Raw genomic sequence first — 18,273 nt, 5'->3', positions numbered from 1 at the left:
CTATTTCATTTTCGCGGGAAGCAACGTTTGTACCCTCGAAACTTGTTTAAAAATATTGACATTGACAAGTTATAAGGTTTTTTAGTGGTATAGAAATGAATCAACTTACAGAAACCAGCTGCGAGGTAAGTCGACTTCCATTCAAATGTTCGAGCATATTCCGGAAAAAACCGGCCGCATGATTTTTAACTTGAGAAGTAAAAGACAGAAGCATTTTCTATCAGTTTTGAGGTAAAGAAATATTTACATATTGCAAAATAGATTAATTTTCGAACGCAACTTTATGTAGCTGTAGCTACTAGCTAATACCATGATGTAAAAATACGCGGTGCGGCGTTCCGACGTCTCATTTTCGTGCCGTTTTGCGCCTTCCATTGCGACGCCATATTTGAGGGAGACGTGGCCATACCTATACTACAGCGGCGAAGAGCCTGTACAATGAAACGAAGCCGCTTAAGTTGAAACTAAAACTTATCCCATGCACGGGATAAGTTTTAGTTTCAACTTTAGCGGCTTCGTTTCATTGTACAGGCTCTTCGCCGCTGTAGTAGTCACATCTCCCTCCAATATGGCGTCGTGTTGAAAGGCGCAGAACGGCACGAAAATGAGACTTTGGAACGCCACACCTTATATTCTTACATCATGGTGGAAGCATTGATCAATCAAAATGGATGCGCAACGCCGCGCGGGCCGCGCCTTGTATTTTTACATCGTGGCCCACGATGGGATATAGTTCCGGCCAGATTTGGGAATTCTCTAGGACCCAACCTCTCTGACGTGGGAAATCACTAGATCAAAAAAAAATTAGTACCAAAGGTGACGCGCGAGATTCAAATAAAATCCAATAACACAAGCATCCATCACCTGATGACCCGGGGCGCTCACTGGCCACTCTTTTAAATAAATAATTATTAATAAATAACACAAGCGCCTATCACCTATTGACCCGGGGCGCCTACTGGCCACTCTGTTAAATAATCAATTAATAATAACACAAGCGCCTATCACCTAATGACCCGGGGCGCTTACTGGCCACTCTTTTAAATAAACAATTATTAATAAATAACACAAGCGCCTATCACCTGATGACCCGGGGCGCTTACTGGCCACTCTTTTAAATAAATAATTATTTATAACACAAGCGCTTATCACCTAATGACCCGTGGCGCTTACTGGCCACTCTTTTAAATAAACAATTATTAATAAATAACACAAGCGCCTATCACCTATTGACCCGGGGCGCCTACTGGCCACTCTGTTAAATAATCAATTAATAATAACACAAGCGCCTATCACCTAATGACCCGGGGCGCTTACTGGCCACTCTTTTAAATAAATAATTATTTATAACACAAGCGCTTATCACCTAATGACTCGTGGCGCTTACTGGCCACTCTTTTAAATAAACAATTATTAATAAATAACACAAGCGCCTATCACCTGATGACCCAGGGCGCTTACTGGCAACTCTGTAACATAAATAATTATTAGTAAATAACACAAGCGCCAATCACCTGATGACCCAGGGCGCTTACTGGCCACTCTTTTAAATAAACAATTATTAATAAATAACACAAGCGCCTATCACCTGATGACCCGGGGCGCTTACTGGCCACTTTTTTAAGTAAACAATTATTAATAAATAACACAAGCGCCTATTACCTGATGACCCGGGGCGCTTACTGGCCACTTTTTTCAATAAACAATTATTAATAAATAACACAAGCGCCTATCAACTGATGACCCGGGGCGCTCACTGGCCACTCTTTTGAATAAATAATTATTAATAACACAAGCGCCTATCACTTATGACCCGGGGCGCTTACTGGCCACTCTTTTAAATAAACAATCATTAATAAATAACACAAGCGCCTATCACCTGATGACCCGGGGCGCTCACTGGCCACTCTTTTAAATAAATAATTATTAATAACACAAGCGCTTATCACCTAAATACCCGGGGCGCTTACTGGCCACTCTGTTAAATAAATAATTATTAATAAATAACACAAGCGCCTATCACCTGATGACCCAGGGCGCTTCCTGGCAAAACTGTTAAATAAATAATTATTAATAAATAACACAAGCGCCTATCACCGTATTACCTGAGGCGCTAATTGCAAATCTAGTAAATAAATAATTATTCATAAGTATGTCAAGCACCTTCTTCCTGAGGATCCAGGACACTTGTTTGCAACACTATTAAACGATAAAAAGTTGATCGATAACACATTAATTATATCACAATTTTGATTGCCTATCTAGTACGACAAAGATCTTTTTAATTGGCGCTCTTGTAATTACTTGATAATTTATTATTCAATAGTAGCTAGTAAGCGCCCCGGGTCGTTAGGTGATAGGCGCTTGTGTTATTATTAATTGATTATTTAACAGAGTGGCCAGTAAGCGCCCCGGGTATTTAGGTGATAAGCGCTTGTGTTATTAATAATTATTTATTTAAAAGAGTGGCCAGTAAGCGCCCCGGGTCATCAGGTGATAGGCGCTTGTGTTACTAATAATTATTTATTTAAAAGAGTGGCCAGTAAGCGCCTCGGGTTATTAGGTGATAGGCGCTTGTGTTATTAATAATTATTTATTTAAAAGAGTGGCTAGTAGGCGCCCTGGGTCAATAGGTGATAGGCGCTTGTGTTATTTATTAATAATTATTTATTGAAAAGAGTGGCCAGTAAGCGCCCCGGGTCATCAGGTGATAGGCGCTTGTGTTATTTATTAATAATTGTTTATTTAAAAGAGTGGCCAGTAAGCGCCCCGGGTCATCAGGTGATAGGCGCTTGTGTTATTAATAATTATTTATTTAAAAGAGTGGCTAGTAAGCGCCGTGGGTCATCAGGTGACAGGCGCTTGTGTTATTTACTAATAATAATTTATTTAACAGAGTTGCCAGTAAGCGCCCCGGGTCAAAAGGTGATACGTGCTTGTGTTATCAATAATTATTTATTTAACAGAGTGGCCAGTAAGCGCCCCGGGTCATCAGGTGATAGGCGCTTGTGTTATTTACTAATAATAATTTATTTAACAGAGTTGCCAGTAAGCGCCCCGGGTCATTGGGTGATAGGCGCTGGTGTTATTAATAATTATTTATTTAAAAGAGTGGCTAGTAGGCGCCCTGGGTCAATAGGTGATAGGCGCTTGTGTTATTTATTAATAATTATTTATTTAAAAGAGTGGCCAGTAAGCGCCCCGGGTCATCAGGTGATAGGCGCTTGTGTTATTTATTAATAATTGTTTATTTAAAAGAGTGGCCAGTAAGCGCCCCGGGTCATCAGGTGATAGGCGCTTGTGTTACTAATAATTATTTATTTAAAAGAGTGGCCAGTAAGCGCCTCGGGTTATTAGGTGATAGGCGCTTGTGTTATTAATAATTATTTATTTAAAAGAGTGGCTAGTAAGCGCCGTGGGTCATCAGGTGACAGGCGCTTGTGTTATTTACTAATAATAATTTATTTAACAGAGTTGCCAGTAAGCGCCCCGGGTCAAAAGGTGATACGTGCTTGTGTTATCAATAATTATTTATTTAACAGAGTGGCCAGTAAGCGCCCCGGGTCATCAGGTGATAGGCGCTTGTGTTATTTACTAATAATAATTTATTTAACAGAGTTGCCAGTAAGCGCCCCGGGTCATTGGGTGATAGGCGCTGGTGTTATTAATAATTATTTATTTAAAAGAGTGGCTAGTAGGCGCCCTGGGTCAATAGGTGATAGGCGCTTGTGTTATTTATTAATAATTATTTATTGAAAAGAGTTGCCAGTAAGCGCCCCGGGTCATCAGGTGATAGGCGCTTGTGTTATTAATAATTATTTATTTAAAAGAGTGGCTAGTAAGCGCCGTGGGTCATCAGGTGACAGGCGCTTGTGTTATTTACTAATAATAATTTATTTAACAGAGTTGCCAGTAAGCGCCCCGGGTCAAAAGGTGATAGGTGCTTGTGTTATCAATAATTATTTATTCAACAGAGTGGCCAGTAAGCGCCCCGGGTCATCAGGTGATAGGCGCTTGTGTTATTTACTAATAATAATTTATTTAACAGAGTTGCCAGTAAGCGCCCCGGGTCAAAAGGTGATAGGCGCTGGTGTTATTAATAATTATTTATTTAAAAGAGTGGCCAGTGAGCGCCCCGGGTCATCAGGTGATGGATGCTTGTGTTATTGGACCTTATTTGAATCTCGCGCGTCACCTTCGGTACTAATTTTTTTTTGATCTAGTGATTTCCCACGTCAGAGAGGTTGGGTCCTAGAGAATTCCCAAATCTGGCCGGAACTATATCCCATCGCTGATCATGGCTAATACCATGTGTTTGTATATATATACATGTGCTTACACTGACATCGAATAGAAAGATGTTAAAGGAAATGGATAATTGTGTTCGCAATTTTGGATCCATAATGGGTCCATTTGGTATAAAGTACTGGATGATGACATCACATGAATACGTGAAACGCATATTGTCTCCCCCTCCTCTAGTCCAGGGAAATCGGAGAATCTTGGTCTCTTGTTTCTGCTATTTAGGTGATTGTAATCATGTCAGGCTTCTTTGACTGTAACAGATTTTTTAACTACGTATGTTAATAGTATGCCTTGCTTGTAATTCTGTTAGTGTTTTTTCTTCTCTTAGTTTTTTCGGTAGGATCGTGATAGTTTTACCTTCTAAAAGTAACACTGGTGCAGAACCGGTAACTGTATGTTCTGTTTAATTGCATTTCTTTACGAATTCATGTGCTATGGCTGTCCATGGCCGCTTTCCTTGTTTTTCATTTATCTCACACCTTATTTTATTTTTTTTTTACCCAATTTACCTCGATAGTTCTTAGGCCAAGTCGCCGGGGCTACCCGCTCACCACCTATGTGTAGGGATGTATTGCCGCACCTATTTTCCAACTCTTTTACTGATGTTACACCTAATCCATGGGCACAGTGTGAGTATCTTCGGTGAGACACCTTGCCAGTTAATCTGACACTCTTTGCACCAACGTTGCATCGGGTCTACTCGCCACTGTGTAGCCTTTCCCCGGGGAGGACTCCATATTTCAGGACGTTCACTCCTCACCGGTGAAGCCGGCGACCTCTGCCGAAGCATCGGATCCAGGTTATTTAGCATCCCCGGAGAAGTCTCATGTTTTAGGGACCACTCCTTGTCGGTTAGGCCGGCGATCCCTGCCTGGTGCATCGGATCCGCTAATCCCTATCTCCTACCACTGTTTTGCATTCACTTAGGCCCGAAAACCTGTGGGGCAAGGAAAAAACTCTGGAATTGCTCTGAAGGAAAATTCCATAGAAAAACCCGCCCCAACAAACAGCCGGGGTTACATAGGAACTTTTCCGAGCTGGGGGTCGTGCAGCTAGGTATCCCGGCTATCCGAAAACGCTGTTCTCTAATGGAAAAGTGACTTACGTTGAACTCTATCCCGATCTAATAAATGCTAACGTCTCCGGTGACATATCAGGAGACGTGTTTAGCTAGAGCACAATCTGCTTCTAGCATTTGGGGTTTCATGGCCACTCTTCCAACCGCCCTGGGGTTACCAGAGAAGATTTTGCTACAACAGCAAGCCAGGGAAAACTCTAGAGGGAATCTAACGTGGAGAAACATTTGCAGTCTCTTGTTTTTATTATTAGATCTTGAATCAATGGGAATGCTTGCGATTGAGGTATAACTATTTTATTTAGTTCTCGAAAGTCCATACATAATCTAGATTTTTTTCCATCGTCTGTTTAAATGCTAAAGTTACTGAGGCAGCAAAAGGATTAAGATTCTCCTATTAACTAGTATTTTAATAACATTGAGATTTGTTTTTTTATTTCCTTTTTATCTTCAATCGTGCACCTATATAAGGACTTTTACTGCAATATTTATCTACAGTAATAACTCTATGCGAGCTTCGTGTTCTTTAACTGAGCCAACATCATATTTATCTTTTGCAAAAATTGATTTATATTTATCTTGTGAATTCATAAATTTTAGTTTTTTGATGGAAGTTTAGAGCATGTAGTAAGATTTCAAACTTATTTGTGTCTATGTTTTTATTAAAATTTATTTTTTTAGTATAAATACATTCAGAATTTTTTTCTTTTTCCTTCTTTCATAATATTTGTAAATTTTCATTTTGGATTAATTTAAATTCTTTCATCATATTTAATCCGATTAAGAAATCAAACTTGATTTCCTCACTTTCTACTACGAACATATCAAATTGACTTTTCTATATAATAAATTTTTACTCTTATATTTATCATTCCATTCGCTTTCGTTGCACCATTAATCGCCATCAAATTAGCTTTTTCTGTTTTAAGTTTATCATTTTCGTTTTTTAATTTTATCAATTTATAATTTATTAAGGATACATTTGATCCTGAATCATAAATCCCGATTACTTCTACTGAATTGTTTATAAGTAATTTGATGTTAATCAATGGTGGAACTACAAGTTTTTTTGAGCTGCGCATCATTTAATTCGACTTCTAACTGAGAGTTGTTTATTAAATTAATTTTATTCTTTTCCTCTTTTTCATCGTCAGCTGAAATTTCTTTTGATTTAAACCAACAATTTGATTCGAGAGTGAAATCGAGTGCCTTTATTTAATTTTTCGCATATTTTATATGTACTGTAAAATTTCTTTTTTTCTGAAGTTTTCTTTCTAACTAAATATTAATTTTTATGGATTTCTCTGTAAAGGTCCTCGACTTCTTTTAAACTTTCTCTATTGTTTTGTTGTTACCATACGCATCAAACCAAAACCCCATAAGCAATTCCAAGTGGAATTCCAAATGTATTATAAGTGTGTTTATAGGTGGAGTTACAAATACACAACGTTGCATCCGAAAATTGATTAACTAATTTATTTATTTTGCAATTATGTAAATATTTCCTCACTTCAAGCCTTATAGGGAATGCTGATACAACACAACTTCTCTCTTTTACTTGAAACCTTTATAAAGTTAAAAATCATACGGCCAGATAGTAAACCTGAGCCCGAGTAGGTCCTTAATATCATTCAACCTTTCTCGTAGATTCGCAAAACTATAAGCCTTAAGCTACCTTTATGGGAGTCGTCGGATTTTCAAGTTCCGGATGAGACTGTACAAAACAACTCCTGGAATGAGCCACGCTCCGAACAAAGATCAGGTGGCTTTTTAAACAACGACTGCAGCTATGCCTGGATAAGCTGCGACAAAAGTTTATTTGTAGTGAATGTCACGTCTGGTGAGTACGTAACATCATGGACCTTCACATATAAGATAACCACTGTGTCAGCCTTTCCTGCTCGTCCAGGATGTTTGCCCTTACTTCTTGTTGGGCTTGATAGCAATGCTATTAGAATTCAAGATTCCGTTGGGCAATTGTGTGTTTTTGATTGTTGCATTTCCAAAATTTTATGTACTATTCTAGTGAGTATTATTTGTTTTTAGTGCCATGTACTAGTTTTATCTCATAGTAGATGGTTTTAGCTTTAATGAGATACTAATTATTTTTAAAGGTACCAGCTGGTGTTGAACAGGCGTGTGTGATGTACGGTGGGGCCGACTGGGAAAATTTTAATGAAGAAAATCGAGACTTAGTTTTACCAGAAAATAGTGGATTAATCTTTGTATCACTCAGAAACTTTCAGCACTTGATAGTTGATCTTAATAGAGATTCATGGTCTAAGTCATCTTACAGTGATAAGCCTATTGTAGCCTGTTTAGAATTTGTTAATTCTTCACCTGCAGTACAACCTCCAAAAAGTAATGAAGTAGAACCTTCAGAAAGTAATGAGCTAGAACCTTCAACAAGTAATGAAGTAGAATTATTCTTTTCAGCATACAATTTGATAAGTGAAGGTAAATTTGTAACTATTTTTCTCGCACATAACTGTATTGGTGATTGACAAAATGAAATGTTGTGATTTTAGAAACTGAACATTATATGAAGTTCAATAGAAAAGAATTTGAGGCTACTGCACTGTTCAACGAAAAACTATGCACTGTCTTGCAGTGCTCTTCTAAAATTGGCTGTTTGATCAGTGGTTGCTTAGGTCGTATTATGATCTGGGAGTTTAATGGATTTCTCACATGGGTGAGTCCAATTTTGGATAAGTACGCATTTATCACTCATGCAGTACTTCTTGAACCCACCAACGACCCCAAGCCCTTTTGTTTTTTATGGGCCGCTTATCAGGTAAACATCTTTTTTTTCTCCTTCAATTATGTAACTCGATATTCACAAATCAATTTTAAAATACATGTTTTTAGGGTAGTACACCAGATTCAGTAACAGTGCTACGCATGTATATGTTAATGTTTAAAAACAAGATAAACGATGAATTTGGTGAAAACCCCACTTTATATTTTAATTTGAAGCCAGACCCAAGTCTAAGATTTGAGATCGAATTAGAAAAAAACGAAAAAGTCCACAGTCTCGTTATAATTGAACGAGTCAATCGCGACGCGTCGGATTTACGGTCCCGCCGAGGCGAGGAGTCTCTATTACTCATCGGGACTCGAAAGAGATCCCTACTTTTTGATTTGAATCGATGGTACGAAGAACAAATGCCATCTACAGTTGCTGGATGCCGAAACCCCAACAATATTTTGGCTTGTTACAACACACGACAAGAGAAACATTCACGAGACGAAATATTATGTTGTTCGTACAAGCCTAAGACGTTGCAAGAGTTTGCAAAAAAAGTTCCACACTCCCCAGAGGAAATTTTTTGCCCTAGTTCTTTGAGGTTGGAGTGGATCGATTTATCGGAGAAAAATTTAGTGTTCTGGCTCACCCGAGGGGTGCAGTCAGAGCTACTACGAGAGATCACCACAGCTGGACCCATTGTACTAATCATGCCTAATGAAATCTACCGCAGGTGTCTCCTTGCAGGCCTTATACCTTTTGATTATGTCATCCCAGATTATAGTGTAAAAGTAGAACAAAAAGTAGCTCGAGAAATGCTGCTGTCGTTATGCCTAGATCAACGGTGTGCCAATTTCTTACTGCGCTGTGCCATAGAGTGGTCAGATGGCAGTGCAGAGTATCTATACTTAAAGTTTCTGAGGTGGAGTATCCAACGTGGATCTGAAATCAAGTTGATGGCCGATAGTTTGTGCAAGCCGTTGTTTGATCAGTCGGGTGTCAATATGGACGAGTCTGAGTTGAAAACGTTACATAACTGTGTTCAGCAACTCGAATGTTTGAAGACCGTTATATCAAAATTACCCAATACTGAAATCGATTTAACTAAACATAAAAGGGCCCTTAAAAAAATAGCAGCCTATTTTCAAGTTGTGTTGTGGTTTTATGATGTCGGTCTGTTGCCGGAAATGCAAAACATCGACGAAAGCGATGACGTGCAAATTTCAGCGCTTACGAAAATTCAGTATCCAAGAAATAAGCTTGTAGAGTCTTACAAGAAAAAAAGACGAGACGCTTGTACGAAGGACAATAAGGAAAATGATGTTTTATTCATTGATCAATTGATTGCCAGAAATTGTTCACCACTCAAAGTGCAATGGAAAGAAGAGTCAGACAGTGAGTGTCCTAATCAAGATGGTCTTTATCCTCCTCCATCGCTGCAATCTTTGCTTAGGAGTTTTTTAACTGACTGCTATTGCAAAGAAAAAAGTGACGAAGAGGAGGATAAAGATGGTCAATTACCTGAAACGTACACTAAACACTGCATCATCTTCTACTTGCTCATGGACCTGTGCATGATTCTCAAAGACTCAAATTCAGCAGTCGATCAACTTATGAAGTATCCCGCAGCTTTTAAGTTGAGTCCTAGTATTATTGAACTCATCCGAGCTTTTTGGCTTCTCGATCACGAGGATTACGATGGCTTTTTCAACATCATGACAAGCCAAATTGTTTCCAGCAATGACATCGAAGACTGGCAGCATGAACTCGCTATAAATTCACTTTTAAAAAACAATCAACACAAATTAGGTACGTTTTCAAATTTTAAAAATATGTAACATACATTCGCAAACTGTCAATTAATTTTTTTTCATCATTTCTTTTTTAACAGCTCTAAATTATCTGCTCATTATTAAACCACCAGTGATATCGTCCGATCATCGGCGCATAATGATCGATCTGGCGGTGGAACAGGGTCATCTACTGTTAGCATTCCATGCACGACCGCCATCGGATTGCGGACCGTTACTCACGAGTTTCTTCCGCTCATGTGAAAAACATGGAAAGCTCAGAAAAATTTTGCAACTTCCCTTAAACCCGGAAGAAGAGAAAGCCTTTGACAATTATCTCAAAGAAAATTATAATGACAAAACTAGATTGATCCACTACTTGCTGACGAACCGCCACGTAGAAGCCAGCCACATTTTTTCTGTAAAAAAAAACTTAAACCCACATCAATCAATTGATGAGGAAATAAACTTTAACTCAACCGCTTGGAATTTACTAAATTTGGTTCACAAAAACGTACCCGAAATCTCAAAACGTTTTGCAAACAGCTGGAGAAAAAATACCTCGAAATCGGCCAAGGGACGACGATTTTCACCATATCCCATTATAAGTAACAACAATGAGTCACGTAGATTTCACCATAAACCAATGTCTCAATCTTGGGACATTGATGGTGATGTTTACAACTTGGCAGTAGAAAAGACACTTGAGACGTGTCGCAAGCCCGATCGAGATGGGCTTGGACCATTAAATTATACGCCTTTTCTAACTGCGCCATGCGCAACAATAAATGCTCAACCAAAATTTGTTACTCAAATAAATAACAAGAGTGATACACATTATGTTGTATACCCAAAACGGAAGATCTTCACGAGAAAGACGGCTTTAAAAATGGTAATTGAGCCTGATGATGAAATAGTCAAAAAGCGGCGAAAACTTAACAACCAATCCAGGGACTCAACATTGAATGGTTGTATACTTTATCTACATATATATATATTTGTGAACCTCGTTTTATTATAATTTTAATGTATTCGTTCAATTGCTTGTTTTAGATTTGGATCAATCGGGATCATCTGACTGTAGGCTTAGCATGACTAAAATATGTAGCACACCACTTGTGCAACGGAAAGAGAATGAAAAAATAAACAACTTGGATACTCAAACGCCGCAATCAATCCTCAGAATTCAGTGCAAGTCTCGTGCGCCTAGTTACGATTTTACTGAGGTGAGCTAAATGTATAAAGTCAAAAAATATGTAAAAGGATTTATAAGGCCGCATATGTATATAAAATGATTTAATAAATTAACTTATAAATTAATTAAAGGATAATGTGAACGATGAAGCAGATACCCCAAAAAAACATTTGGTAGCTAGTGGTTTTAAGTCATTACGACGAATCCATTTTAACATGGACAGATTGAGCGAAAGTGATGATTCGAACTCATTTGCTGATGATGAAAATCGTAACAAAGAGGAAACTAAGGGTGATATTCAAGATATTAGTGAAGAATCCCAGTAAGTTATTAACAACTATATAAACATCTATATAAAATAAACTCATTTTTACGGAGTATATAAAAAATTTTCAGGCTAGAAGAAACTTACTGTATTCCAAAGTTGACTAAAAAGTCATTTAGAGACAAAACAATTTTAACGGACTCGAGTATGGTCGACTTCGCTGAATCTCGGCCGGGACCAAGTTTACAAATGAGTAATAGTAATCACTCTCGTGAATGTAGTGAAGAATCGTCCAACAAAAGTGATTTGTGTAGCGAATCAACCACAAACGTGTGTGAACAGGTACTTTAACATACTTGCAATCTCAATCCAGACAATAACTTTCAATTACTAATTTTTTTTTTTTTTTTTTTTTTTTTTTTTTTTTTTTTTTTTTTGTAGGAAACTTCTAAAGTGGATATAAAAATGTCGCCCGCTTCACTAACTCGTAAATCCAAATCTTTTTATATATCTTCGATTCTTTCTTCTGATACGAGCATGGAAACTTCACAATTAAAAGTACTATCTACGTTGCACAATGTTGAACATGATAAAAGTGAAAGTGAAAAATCAGTAGAACAGTCTGAAGAAGATACACAAGTTAACACGAAGTTTACTGAAAATGAGTTTGATGAAGAATGTTTTTTAGATATGGATCAAGAAGAAGAAGAAAAATATCAAGAAGATTATAATGTAGAGGGTGGTCTACAGGAGGACTATGAAAAACTGAGTTCTTCAAATACATTCTTCAATACGGATGCACACAATTTCGATGAAGAATCGTTTTACAGTTTTTCAAGTTCCTTCACTGAGAAAGATGAAAATAAAGACAATCGCGCTCAGCTGAGAGATAGCCTGGTGATAATCCACAGCGAAGAACAACAAACAGATCATTCTTTTAATGAAAAGTGCTTAACTGAAAATTTGAGTCCAGTTAAAGTGAACGACAGTATTGGTTTTAGTCACACAAAACCAACTTTTATTAATAGCCAGGGTATCGCTGGCTTTCAAGAATATGAAATAACCGACGATGAATCGAAAGATGGACAAGAAAGTGTGTCGCAGTTTATTGTAGAAATGATGCCAAAAACTGGAGTAGCACAGAAAGATGATCTTGTCCTGAGTTTTTTGAATTCTCATACTTTTGGTGAAGGAACGATACAAGCCGAAAACTTACAATCGAGATCAAGCATAGAAGAATCCAGTCAGCACCAAAGCATTGAAGAAGAATATGCAAACCCATTAAAAAATTACTTATATAAATTCGTATCGGAGGAACTAGAGATGTTACCCGAATCTAATGTAAGTAGAACTCATCAGGCCATTTTGGAACCACCGAAAAAAGCGTCTCCTCGACCTCCAATTAGGAGCATCTCAACAAGCTTTGATTCTAAGGCTTGGGAGGAAAAGTCCGAAAATATTACAGACCGAAAAAAACAAAGTACATCATTGCCAGAGGAAATGGAAAAAATATTGGAACACGCAAAAAAAACATCCGTTCCAGTTAAAATGAACGACAGTATTGGTTATAGTCACCCAAAACCAACTTTTATTAATAGCCAGGGTATCGCTGGCTTTCAAGAATACGAAATAACCGACGATGAGTCGAAAGATGGGCAAGAAAGTGAGTCCCAGTTTATTGTAGAAATGATGCCAGAAACTGGAGTAGCACGAAAAGATGATCTTGTCCTGAGTTTTTTGAATTCTAATACTTCTGGCGAAGGAACGATACAAGCCGAAAACGTACGATCGAGATCAAGGATAGAAGAATCCGGACAGCACCAAAGCATTGAAGAAGAATATGCAAACCCATTAAGAAATTACTTATATAAATCCGTATCGGAGGAACTAGAGATGTTACCCGAATCTAATGTAAGTAGAACACATCAGGCCATTTTGGAACCACCGAAAAAAGCGTCTCCTCGACCTCCAATTAGGAGCATCTCAACAAGCTTTGATTCTAAGGCTTGGGATGAAAAGTCCGAAAATATTACAGACCGAAAAAAACAAAGTACATCATTGCCAGAGGAAATGGAAAAAATATTGGAACATGCAAAAAAAACATCCGATGTTCCAAACATATTCATCGAAAAAGTCTCATCATCGTCTGATGTTGAAGAACCTGAGGAAGATAGCAACATGTTGGCTTTACCAAACAACCCACTTATAGAGCCGACGCATGATTGTAAGGAAGAGTATTTTAGCAAATCCACTCTTACAAAACGAACTCGAGGACGACCCAAAAAAGTAATTAAATTATCAGAGTCATCAAAATCAACTACAACAATACGCACGAGGAGAGCTGGATCTTCTACCAAGGATGTAGCCCCTACAGTGAAACCCACTAGGAAAACTAGAGCTGCATCTGTTGCTAAAGAAAATGTTGATTTGAAAACTGACGAAATGGCTGAAGAACAACAAGTATCTACAGTGCGGTCGTCGAGAGCATCTAAATTAAAAAAAAATACTTCGATAGTTGCTGACAAACGCTCAAAGGCCGGATGGATATCCAAGGATGACGAACAAATCACATCTACTGAATCGGTACCTGCCAACGATGATCTGCCAATGTCTCACACTCGAAGTAGAATAGCTGAGTCTGTAGACAATGATAAAAAAGGATTGTCAAAAATAAGACCAACCAGAGCCAGGACCGTATCGAAAAATGAACAAGAATCAACCACCACTAGAAAAAAAAGAGCAGGTGCCGTAGTCCAGGAAAATGATCAGGCTACACCCACAGCGAAAGAAGATAATAAACGATGTTTGAGGAAGACGCGAGCCTCATCACTGGCAAAGGAAACCAGTAACAATATCACCAATTTGAGTAACCCACCAGCCAGGGTAGAAATTATACGAGCAATCCAGACTACGAGACCTTCCAGTTCAGAGCCCACAATTCGCAGGCGTAAGTGCTCTGTCCAGTCAGAACCGGGAGACATCGAAAAAATTTTAATTGACACAAGAACTGTAAAGTCAAAGAGTAAAGCGGAAAAAAGGAATACGACAGGTCGAGATCGCAGAGCGACTAGCGTCGATTCAATCGTGAGTGTGCCTGAAAGTAGGCGTGTAATACGCAGTTTACTCACTAAAACGATCATCAAGGAAGTCATCCCCGAAGAGCCAATATCCATGAAACAAACAAGAAAGAGAAAATATGATTTTTCTGTTACTGGTAATGAAGCTAAGAAAGTACGTGATCAACTCGAGCATACTGATAGTAAAGACTATAGATTTTCGTTACCCGAAACAGTTGAAGATGTTCCGGTTATCTCTGAAGGTTTGTGATCAAAAAAGATATATTTACCGCAACATTTAAAGTGAATAAGAATCGAATTTTGAGAAAATGAAACTTTTATTTTCAGATGTTTGTCAAACGACAACTTTCAAATTTGCACATCCGACTGGATTACAGAAGTAAGTTCCTTCAAGTAAAAAAAAAAAGAATGTTCGATGTGTAAAATTCATATGAATTTTACAGATTTCTAACGCCCATTCGCATCGATGAGGTTGAAACAACGAGTATCTTGGAGGTAGTTAATACTGGCAATGTAAAAAAACCTTGGGCCAAAATTCAACCGCGAAGCTGTTTTATAATGCCTAAAAAAGCGAAAAACAAAGAACAATGATGTGTCAATTAAATGTTTTTCATTTAATCTGTTGATATTTTGTCGTTTTTCGTTTTTTTTTTTATTTTTTTCCAAACGAGAAAGCAGATTGTAATATACTTTTGTAAATAATTGATTAATACATCATCATAGTTTTATAAAGGTTTGAGTCTAGTAATTTTTAAGCAAGTCCTAAATTCCCTTTCATACATACCACATAGATCATATCAAGCAAACAAAACATGTTAAGATCATGGAATTTAATACATATCAATCAATTGTCGTCACATGTTAAATAAATTTTTTTGACACTCAACATTCAAAGCCACTGATAATACCAGTACTTTACTTTTTTCAGGCCACAAAATACGATATTTAGTATTATTGGAATTAAGCATCCCTTGAACGCTACTTTTCAAATTCGGTATAAGAAAATAAAAATAACGTCAGCATTTCAGATCTTATCAATTAGTTCATGTAGAAATTTACCATACAATTTTATCAAAAAAGGCATATGCTACAGATTCTTTTGTCTCTTTCGTTGTTTTTTTGAACATGAAGTCTGTGAAATCCGAAATAGTCATCCCATGTAATATAAATAGACAGTCACAAGAAAATAAAACAATAGCTATTGTATTAAAATTTCTCGTACTTATCGTTTTATTTTTCATCTACAATTTATGTGATAAATTAGGCAAATTCGTTATACATATCAGTTGGCGTGCAAAATAAATAACGTTTAATCGTCGATTCGACATTTCGACTAGAATGGCACAAATGTAAAACGCTCAATACATACGTGTGTATATGTATATATCAAACAATGAGAATAGTTATAAAAGCGGAAATTCAAAGTGATCAGTGATCCGTTGGGGGCGAAATGTAAGAAAATAAATAAATATAAGTAAAGTGTATTTAAATTTTCTGCGTTGATTTATTGATGCGCAACGTTTCGCTGACAATATGCGTCAGCCTCATCAGGCTACAAAATTAAAATTAAAAACACACAATGAGTGATCTGGAAGGCTCAAACACAAAAATACAATAAATTTTTTTGTAAATTGTTACCGCAGGTACGCGAGAATTCGTAAGTTTGGTTGACTTACTCGTCACCTATCGTGCTGTCGACTGACAATAAATTACAACCACAAGCCAGCGCTTATATAGGCGGAGCCGCAAAGGTAGACGGTAAAGGGCGATGAACTCGATCGGGACATTTAAACTTTCGTAGTAAAGGAAGGTATGCTCTATTAAAGGAAAGCACATCCTCCTTTCTATTGATGTTTTGTTTGTCGAGTTTTATATAAAGCATTTCGGAAATAATTCTTTTTTTATAATTGGATTCTTTGTCAAGGATTTTAAAGTTATCCCAATCGAATTCATGGTCAAAATGGCTTGCCGAAAATTCACAAGGTCGATGCCCCTTTACGTCCTATCGTCTCTCTTATCAATAGCCCTACATATTTTCTAGCAAAAGTAATTTACGATGAACTCAAGAAGTCAGTCAACGTTCCAATATCACACATTAATAATAGCTTTGAATTGAAAAAAAAACTAAAAAATATAAAACCCACTACTAATTATAGACTAATGTCTTTAGATGTCAGCTCCCTATTTACTAATATTCCTCTAGAGTTGGTACTACGGAGCATCGATCGACGTATTGTGACCATAATGAATAAATGTCGAATCCCGGTTGATGAAATTCGACAATGTACAGAATTTTTGTTCAATAATACTTTTTTTACTTTTGACAACATTTTTTATCAACAAATTTTCGGCACGCCAATGGGTTCTCCTATTTCACCTTTGTTTGCTGACCTTGTAATGGACGACCTGGAAAATGATTGTCTCTCCATCTTAAAAAATAACTATAATATTATTCCATCTTTTTATTTTCGTTACGTGGATGATGTATTACTTTTTATTAATGTTGACCATATTGACCAAATCTTAAATATTTTTAATTCATATCATCCCAAACTACAATTTACATATGAAATGGAGATTGACAAGAAACTCAACTTTTTAGACTTGACGATAATAAGAAATTCTAATTATTTTAATTTTGACTGGTTTGAAAAACCTACTTCTTCCGGACGAATCTTAAATTATTTTTCTGGTCATCCAGTTAGCTATAAGAGAAATATTGTATTTAATTTGGTTGATAGGGCGATCTTACTTGCCAGTACACGTTTTCACGGTGTGAATATTGCTAGGGTGAAAAACCTGTTGATAAAAAACAATTACCCTTTTAACTTTATTAATAAAAACATAAAGGTCAGATTAAAAAGACACAAATATAGTAATCATAACAGAAGCACTACAAACACCTACCCTCTCCGCAAAATTGGCATACCATATATTGACAATAATTTTGAAAAAATTTCAACCATGTTAAAACCCTACAATATTCACACTTACCCTCTTACTAACAATAAACTGCAGCATATCGTCCGCTTAGGAAAAGATACAACGAATAAACATAAACAGACAAATGTAGTATATAAGTTTTATTGTAAAAATTGTCCTGCGTCATATGTGGGTGAAACAAAGCGAGCGGCGGAGGTCCGCATCAGTGAACATATGAAAAGTAAAAACTCCAATTCCGTTGTTTGTGCACACCAAATCAATTTTGACCATGAATTCGATTGGGATAACTTTAAAATCCTTGACAAAGAATCCAATTATAAAAAAAGAATTATTTCCGAAATGCTTTATATAAAACTCGACAAACACAACATCAATAGAAAGGAGGATGTGCTTTCCTTTAATAGAGCATACCTTCCTTTACTACGAAAGTTTAAATGTCCCGATCGAGTTCATCGCCCTTTACCGTCTACCTTTGCGGCTCCGCCTATATAAGCGCTGGCTTGTGGTTTTAATTTATTGTCAGTCGACAGCACGACAGGTGACGAGTAAGTCAACCAAACTTACGAATTCTCGCGTACCTGCGGTAACAATTTACAAAAAAATTTATTGTATTTTTGTGTTTGAGCCTTCCAGATCACTCGATGTGTGTTTCTAATTTTAATTTTGTAGCCTGATGAGGCTGACGCATATTGTCAGCGAAACGTTGCGCATCAATAAATCAACGCAGAAAATTTAAATACACTTTACTTGTATTTATTTATTTTCTTACATTTCGCCCCCAACGGATCACTGATCACTTTGAATTTCCAAATTCACCGGAGGGCACTGATATATACTAGCAAACCAGTTATAAAAGCGGTTGTATACAAAAAAAAGG

At 37.1% G+C, this 18,273-nt stretch overlaps 1 protein-coding gene across 1 annotated transcript; it reads left to right on the top strand.

The window, feature by feature from the left end:
• Nucleotides 1–71: 71 nt before the first annotated feature.
• On the top strand, nucleotides 72–15,044 carry LOC149375390 (uncharacterized). The gene is made up of 12 exons (XM_089588931.1): nucleotides 72–125; nucleotides 7,028–7,405; nucleotides 7,495–7,837; nucleotides 7,909–8,174; nucleotides 8,249–9,935; nucleotides 10,018–10,884; nucleotides 10,970–11,142; nucleotides 11,243–11,433; nucleotides 11,508–11,718; nucleotides 11,818–14,695; nucleotides 14,781–14,832; nucleotides 14,897–15,044. The coding sequence occupies exons 1-12, from the start codon at nucleotides 96–98 to the stop codon at nucleotides 15,042–15,044; spliced, it is 7,224 nt and encodes a 2,407-aa protein (XP_089445057.1). The 5' UTR covers nucleotides 72–95.
• The last annotated feature ends 3,229 nt before the right edge of the window (nucleotides 15,045–18,273 follow it).

Source organism: Copidosoma floridanum, unplaced genomic scaffold (assembly GCF_036245765.1).
Source record: "Copidosoma floridanum isolate Cflo_tuat_1 unplaced genomic scaffold, Cflo_Japanese_pri ptg000007l, whole genome shotgun sequence".
NCBI lineage: Eukaryota > Metazoa > Arthropoda > Insecta > Hymenoptera > Encyrtidae > Copidosoma > Copidosoma floridanum.
The sequence above is the reverse complement of the archived record's forward strand: the minus strand, read 5'-3'. Positions and strand labels throughout refer to the sequence as shown.

What these genes read in the sequence shown, in the direction of transcription:
- LOC149375390 (XM_089588931.1), top strand. Translation starts at nt 96, where the DNA reads ATGAATCAACTTACAGAAACCAGCTGCGAG. An exon ending in ATACAATTTGATAAGTGAAG is followed by an intron (nt 7,838 to 7,908) that starts GTAAATTTGTAA and finishes TTGTGATTTTAG; the next exon opens with AAACTGAACATTATATGAAG. An exon ending in CAGGGACTCAACATTGAATG is followed by an intron (nt 10,885 to 10,969) that starts GTTGTATACTTT and finishes TGCTTGTTTTAG; the next exon opens with ATTTGGATCAATCGGGATCA.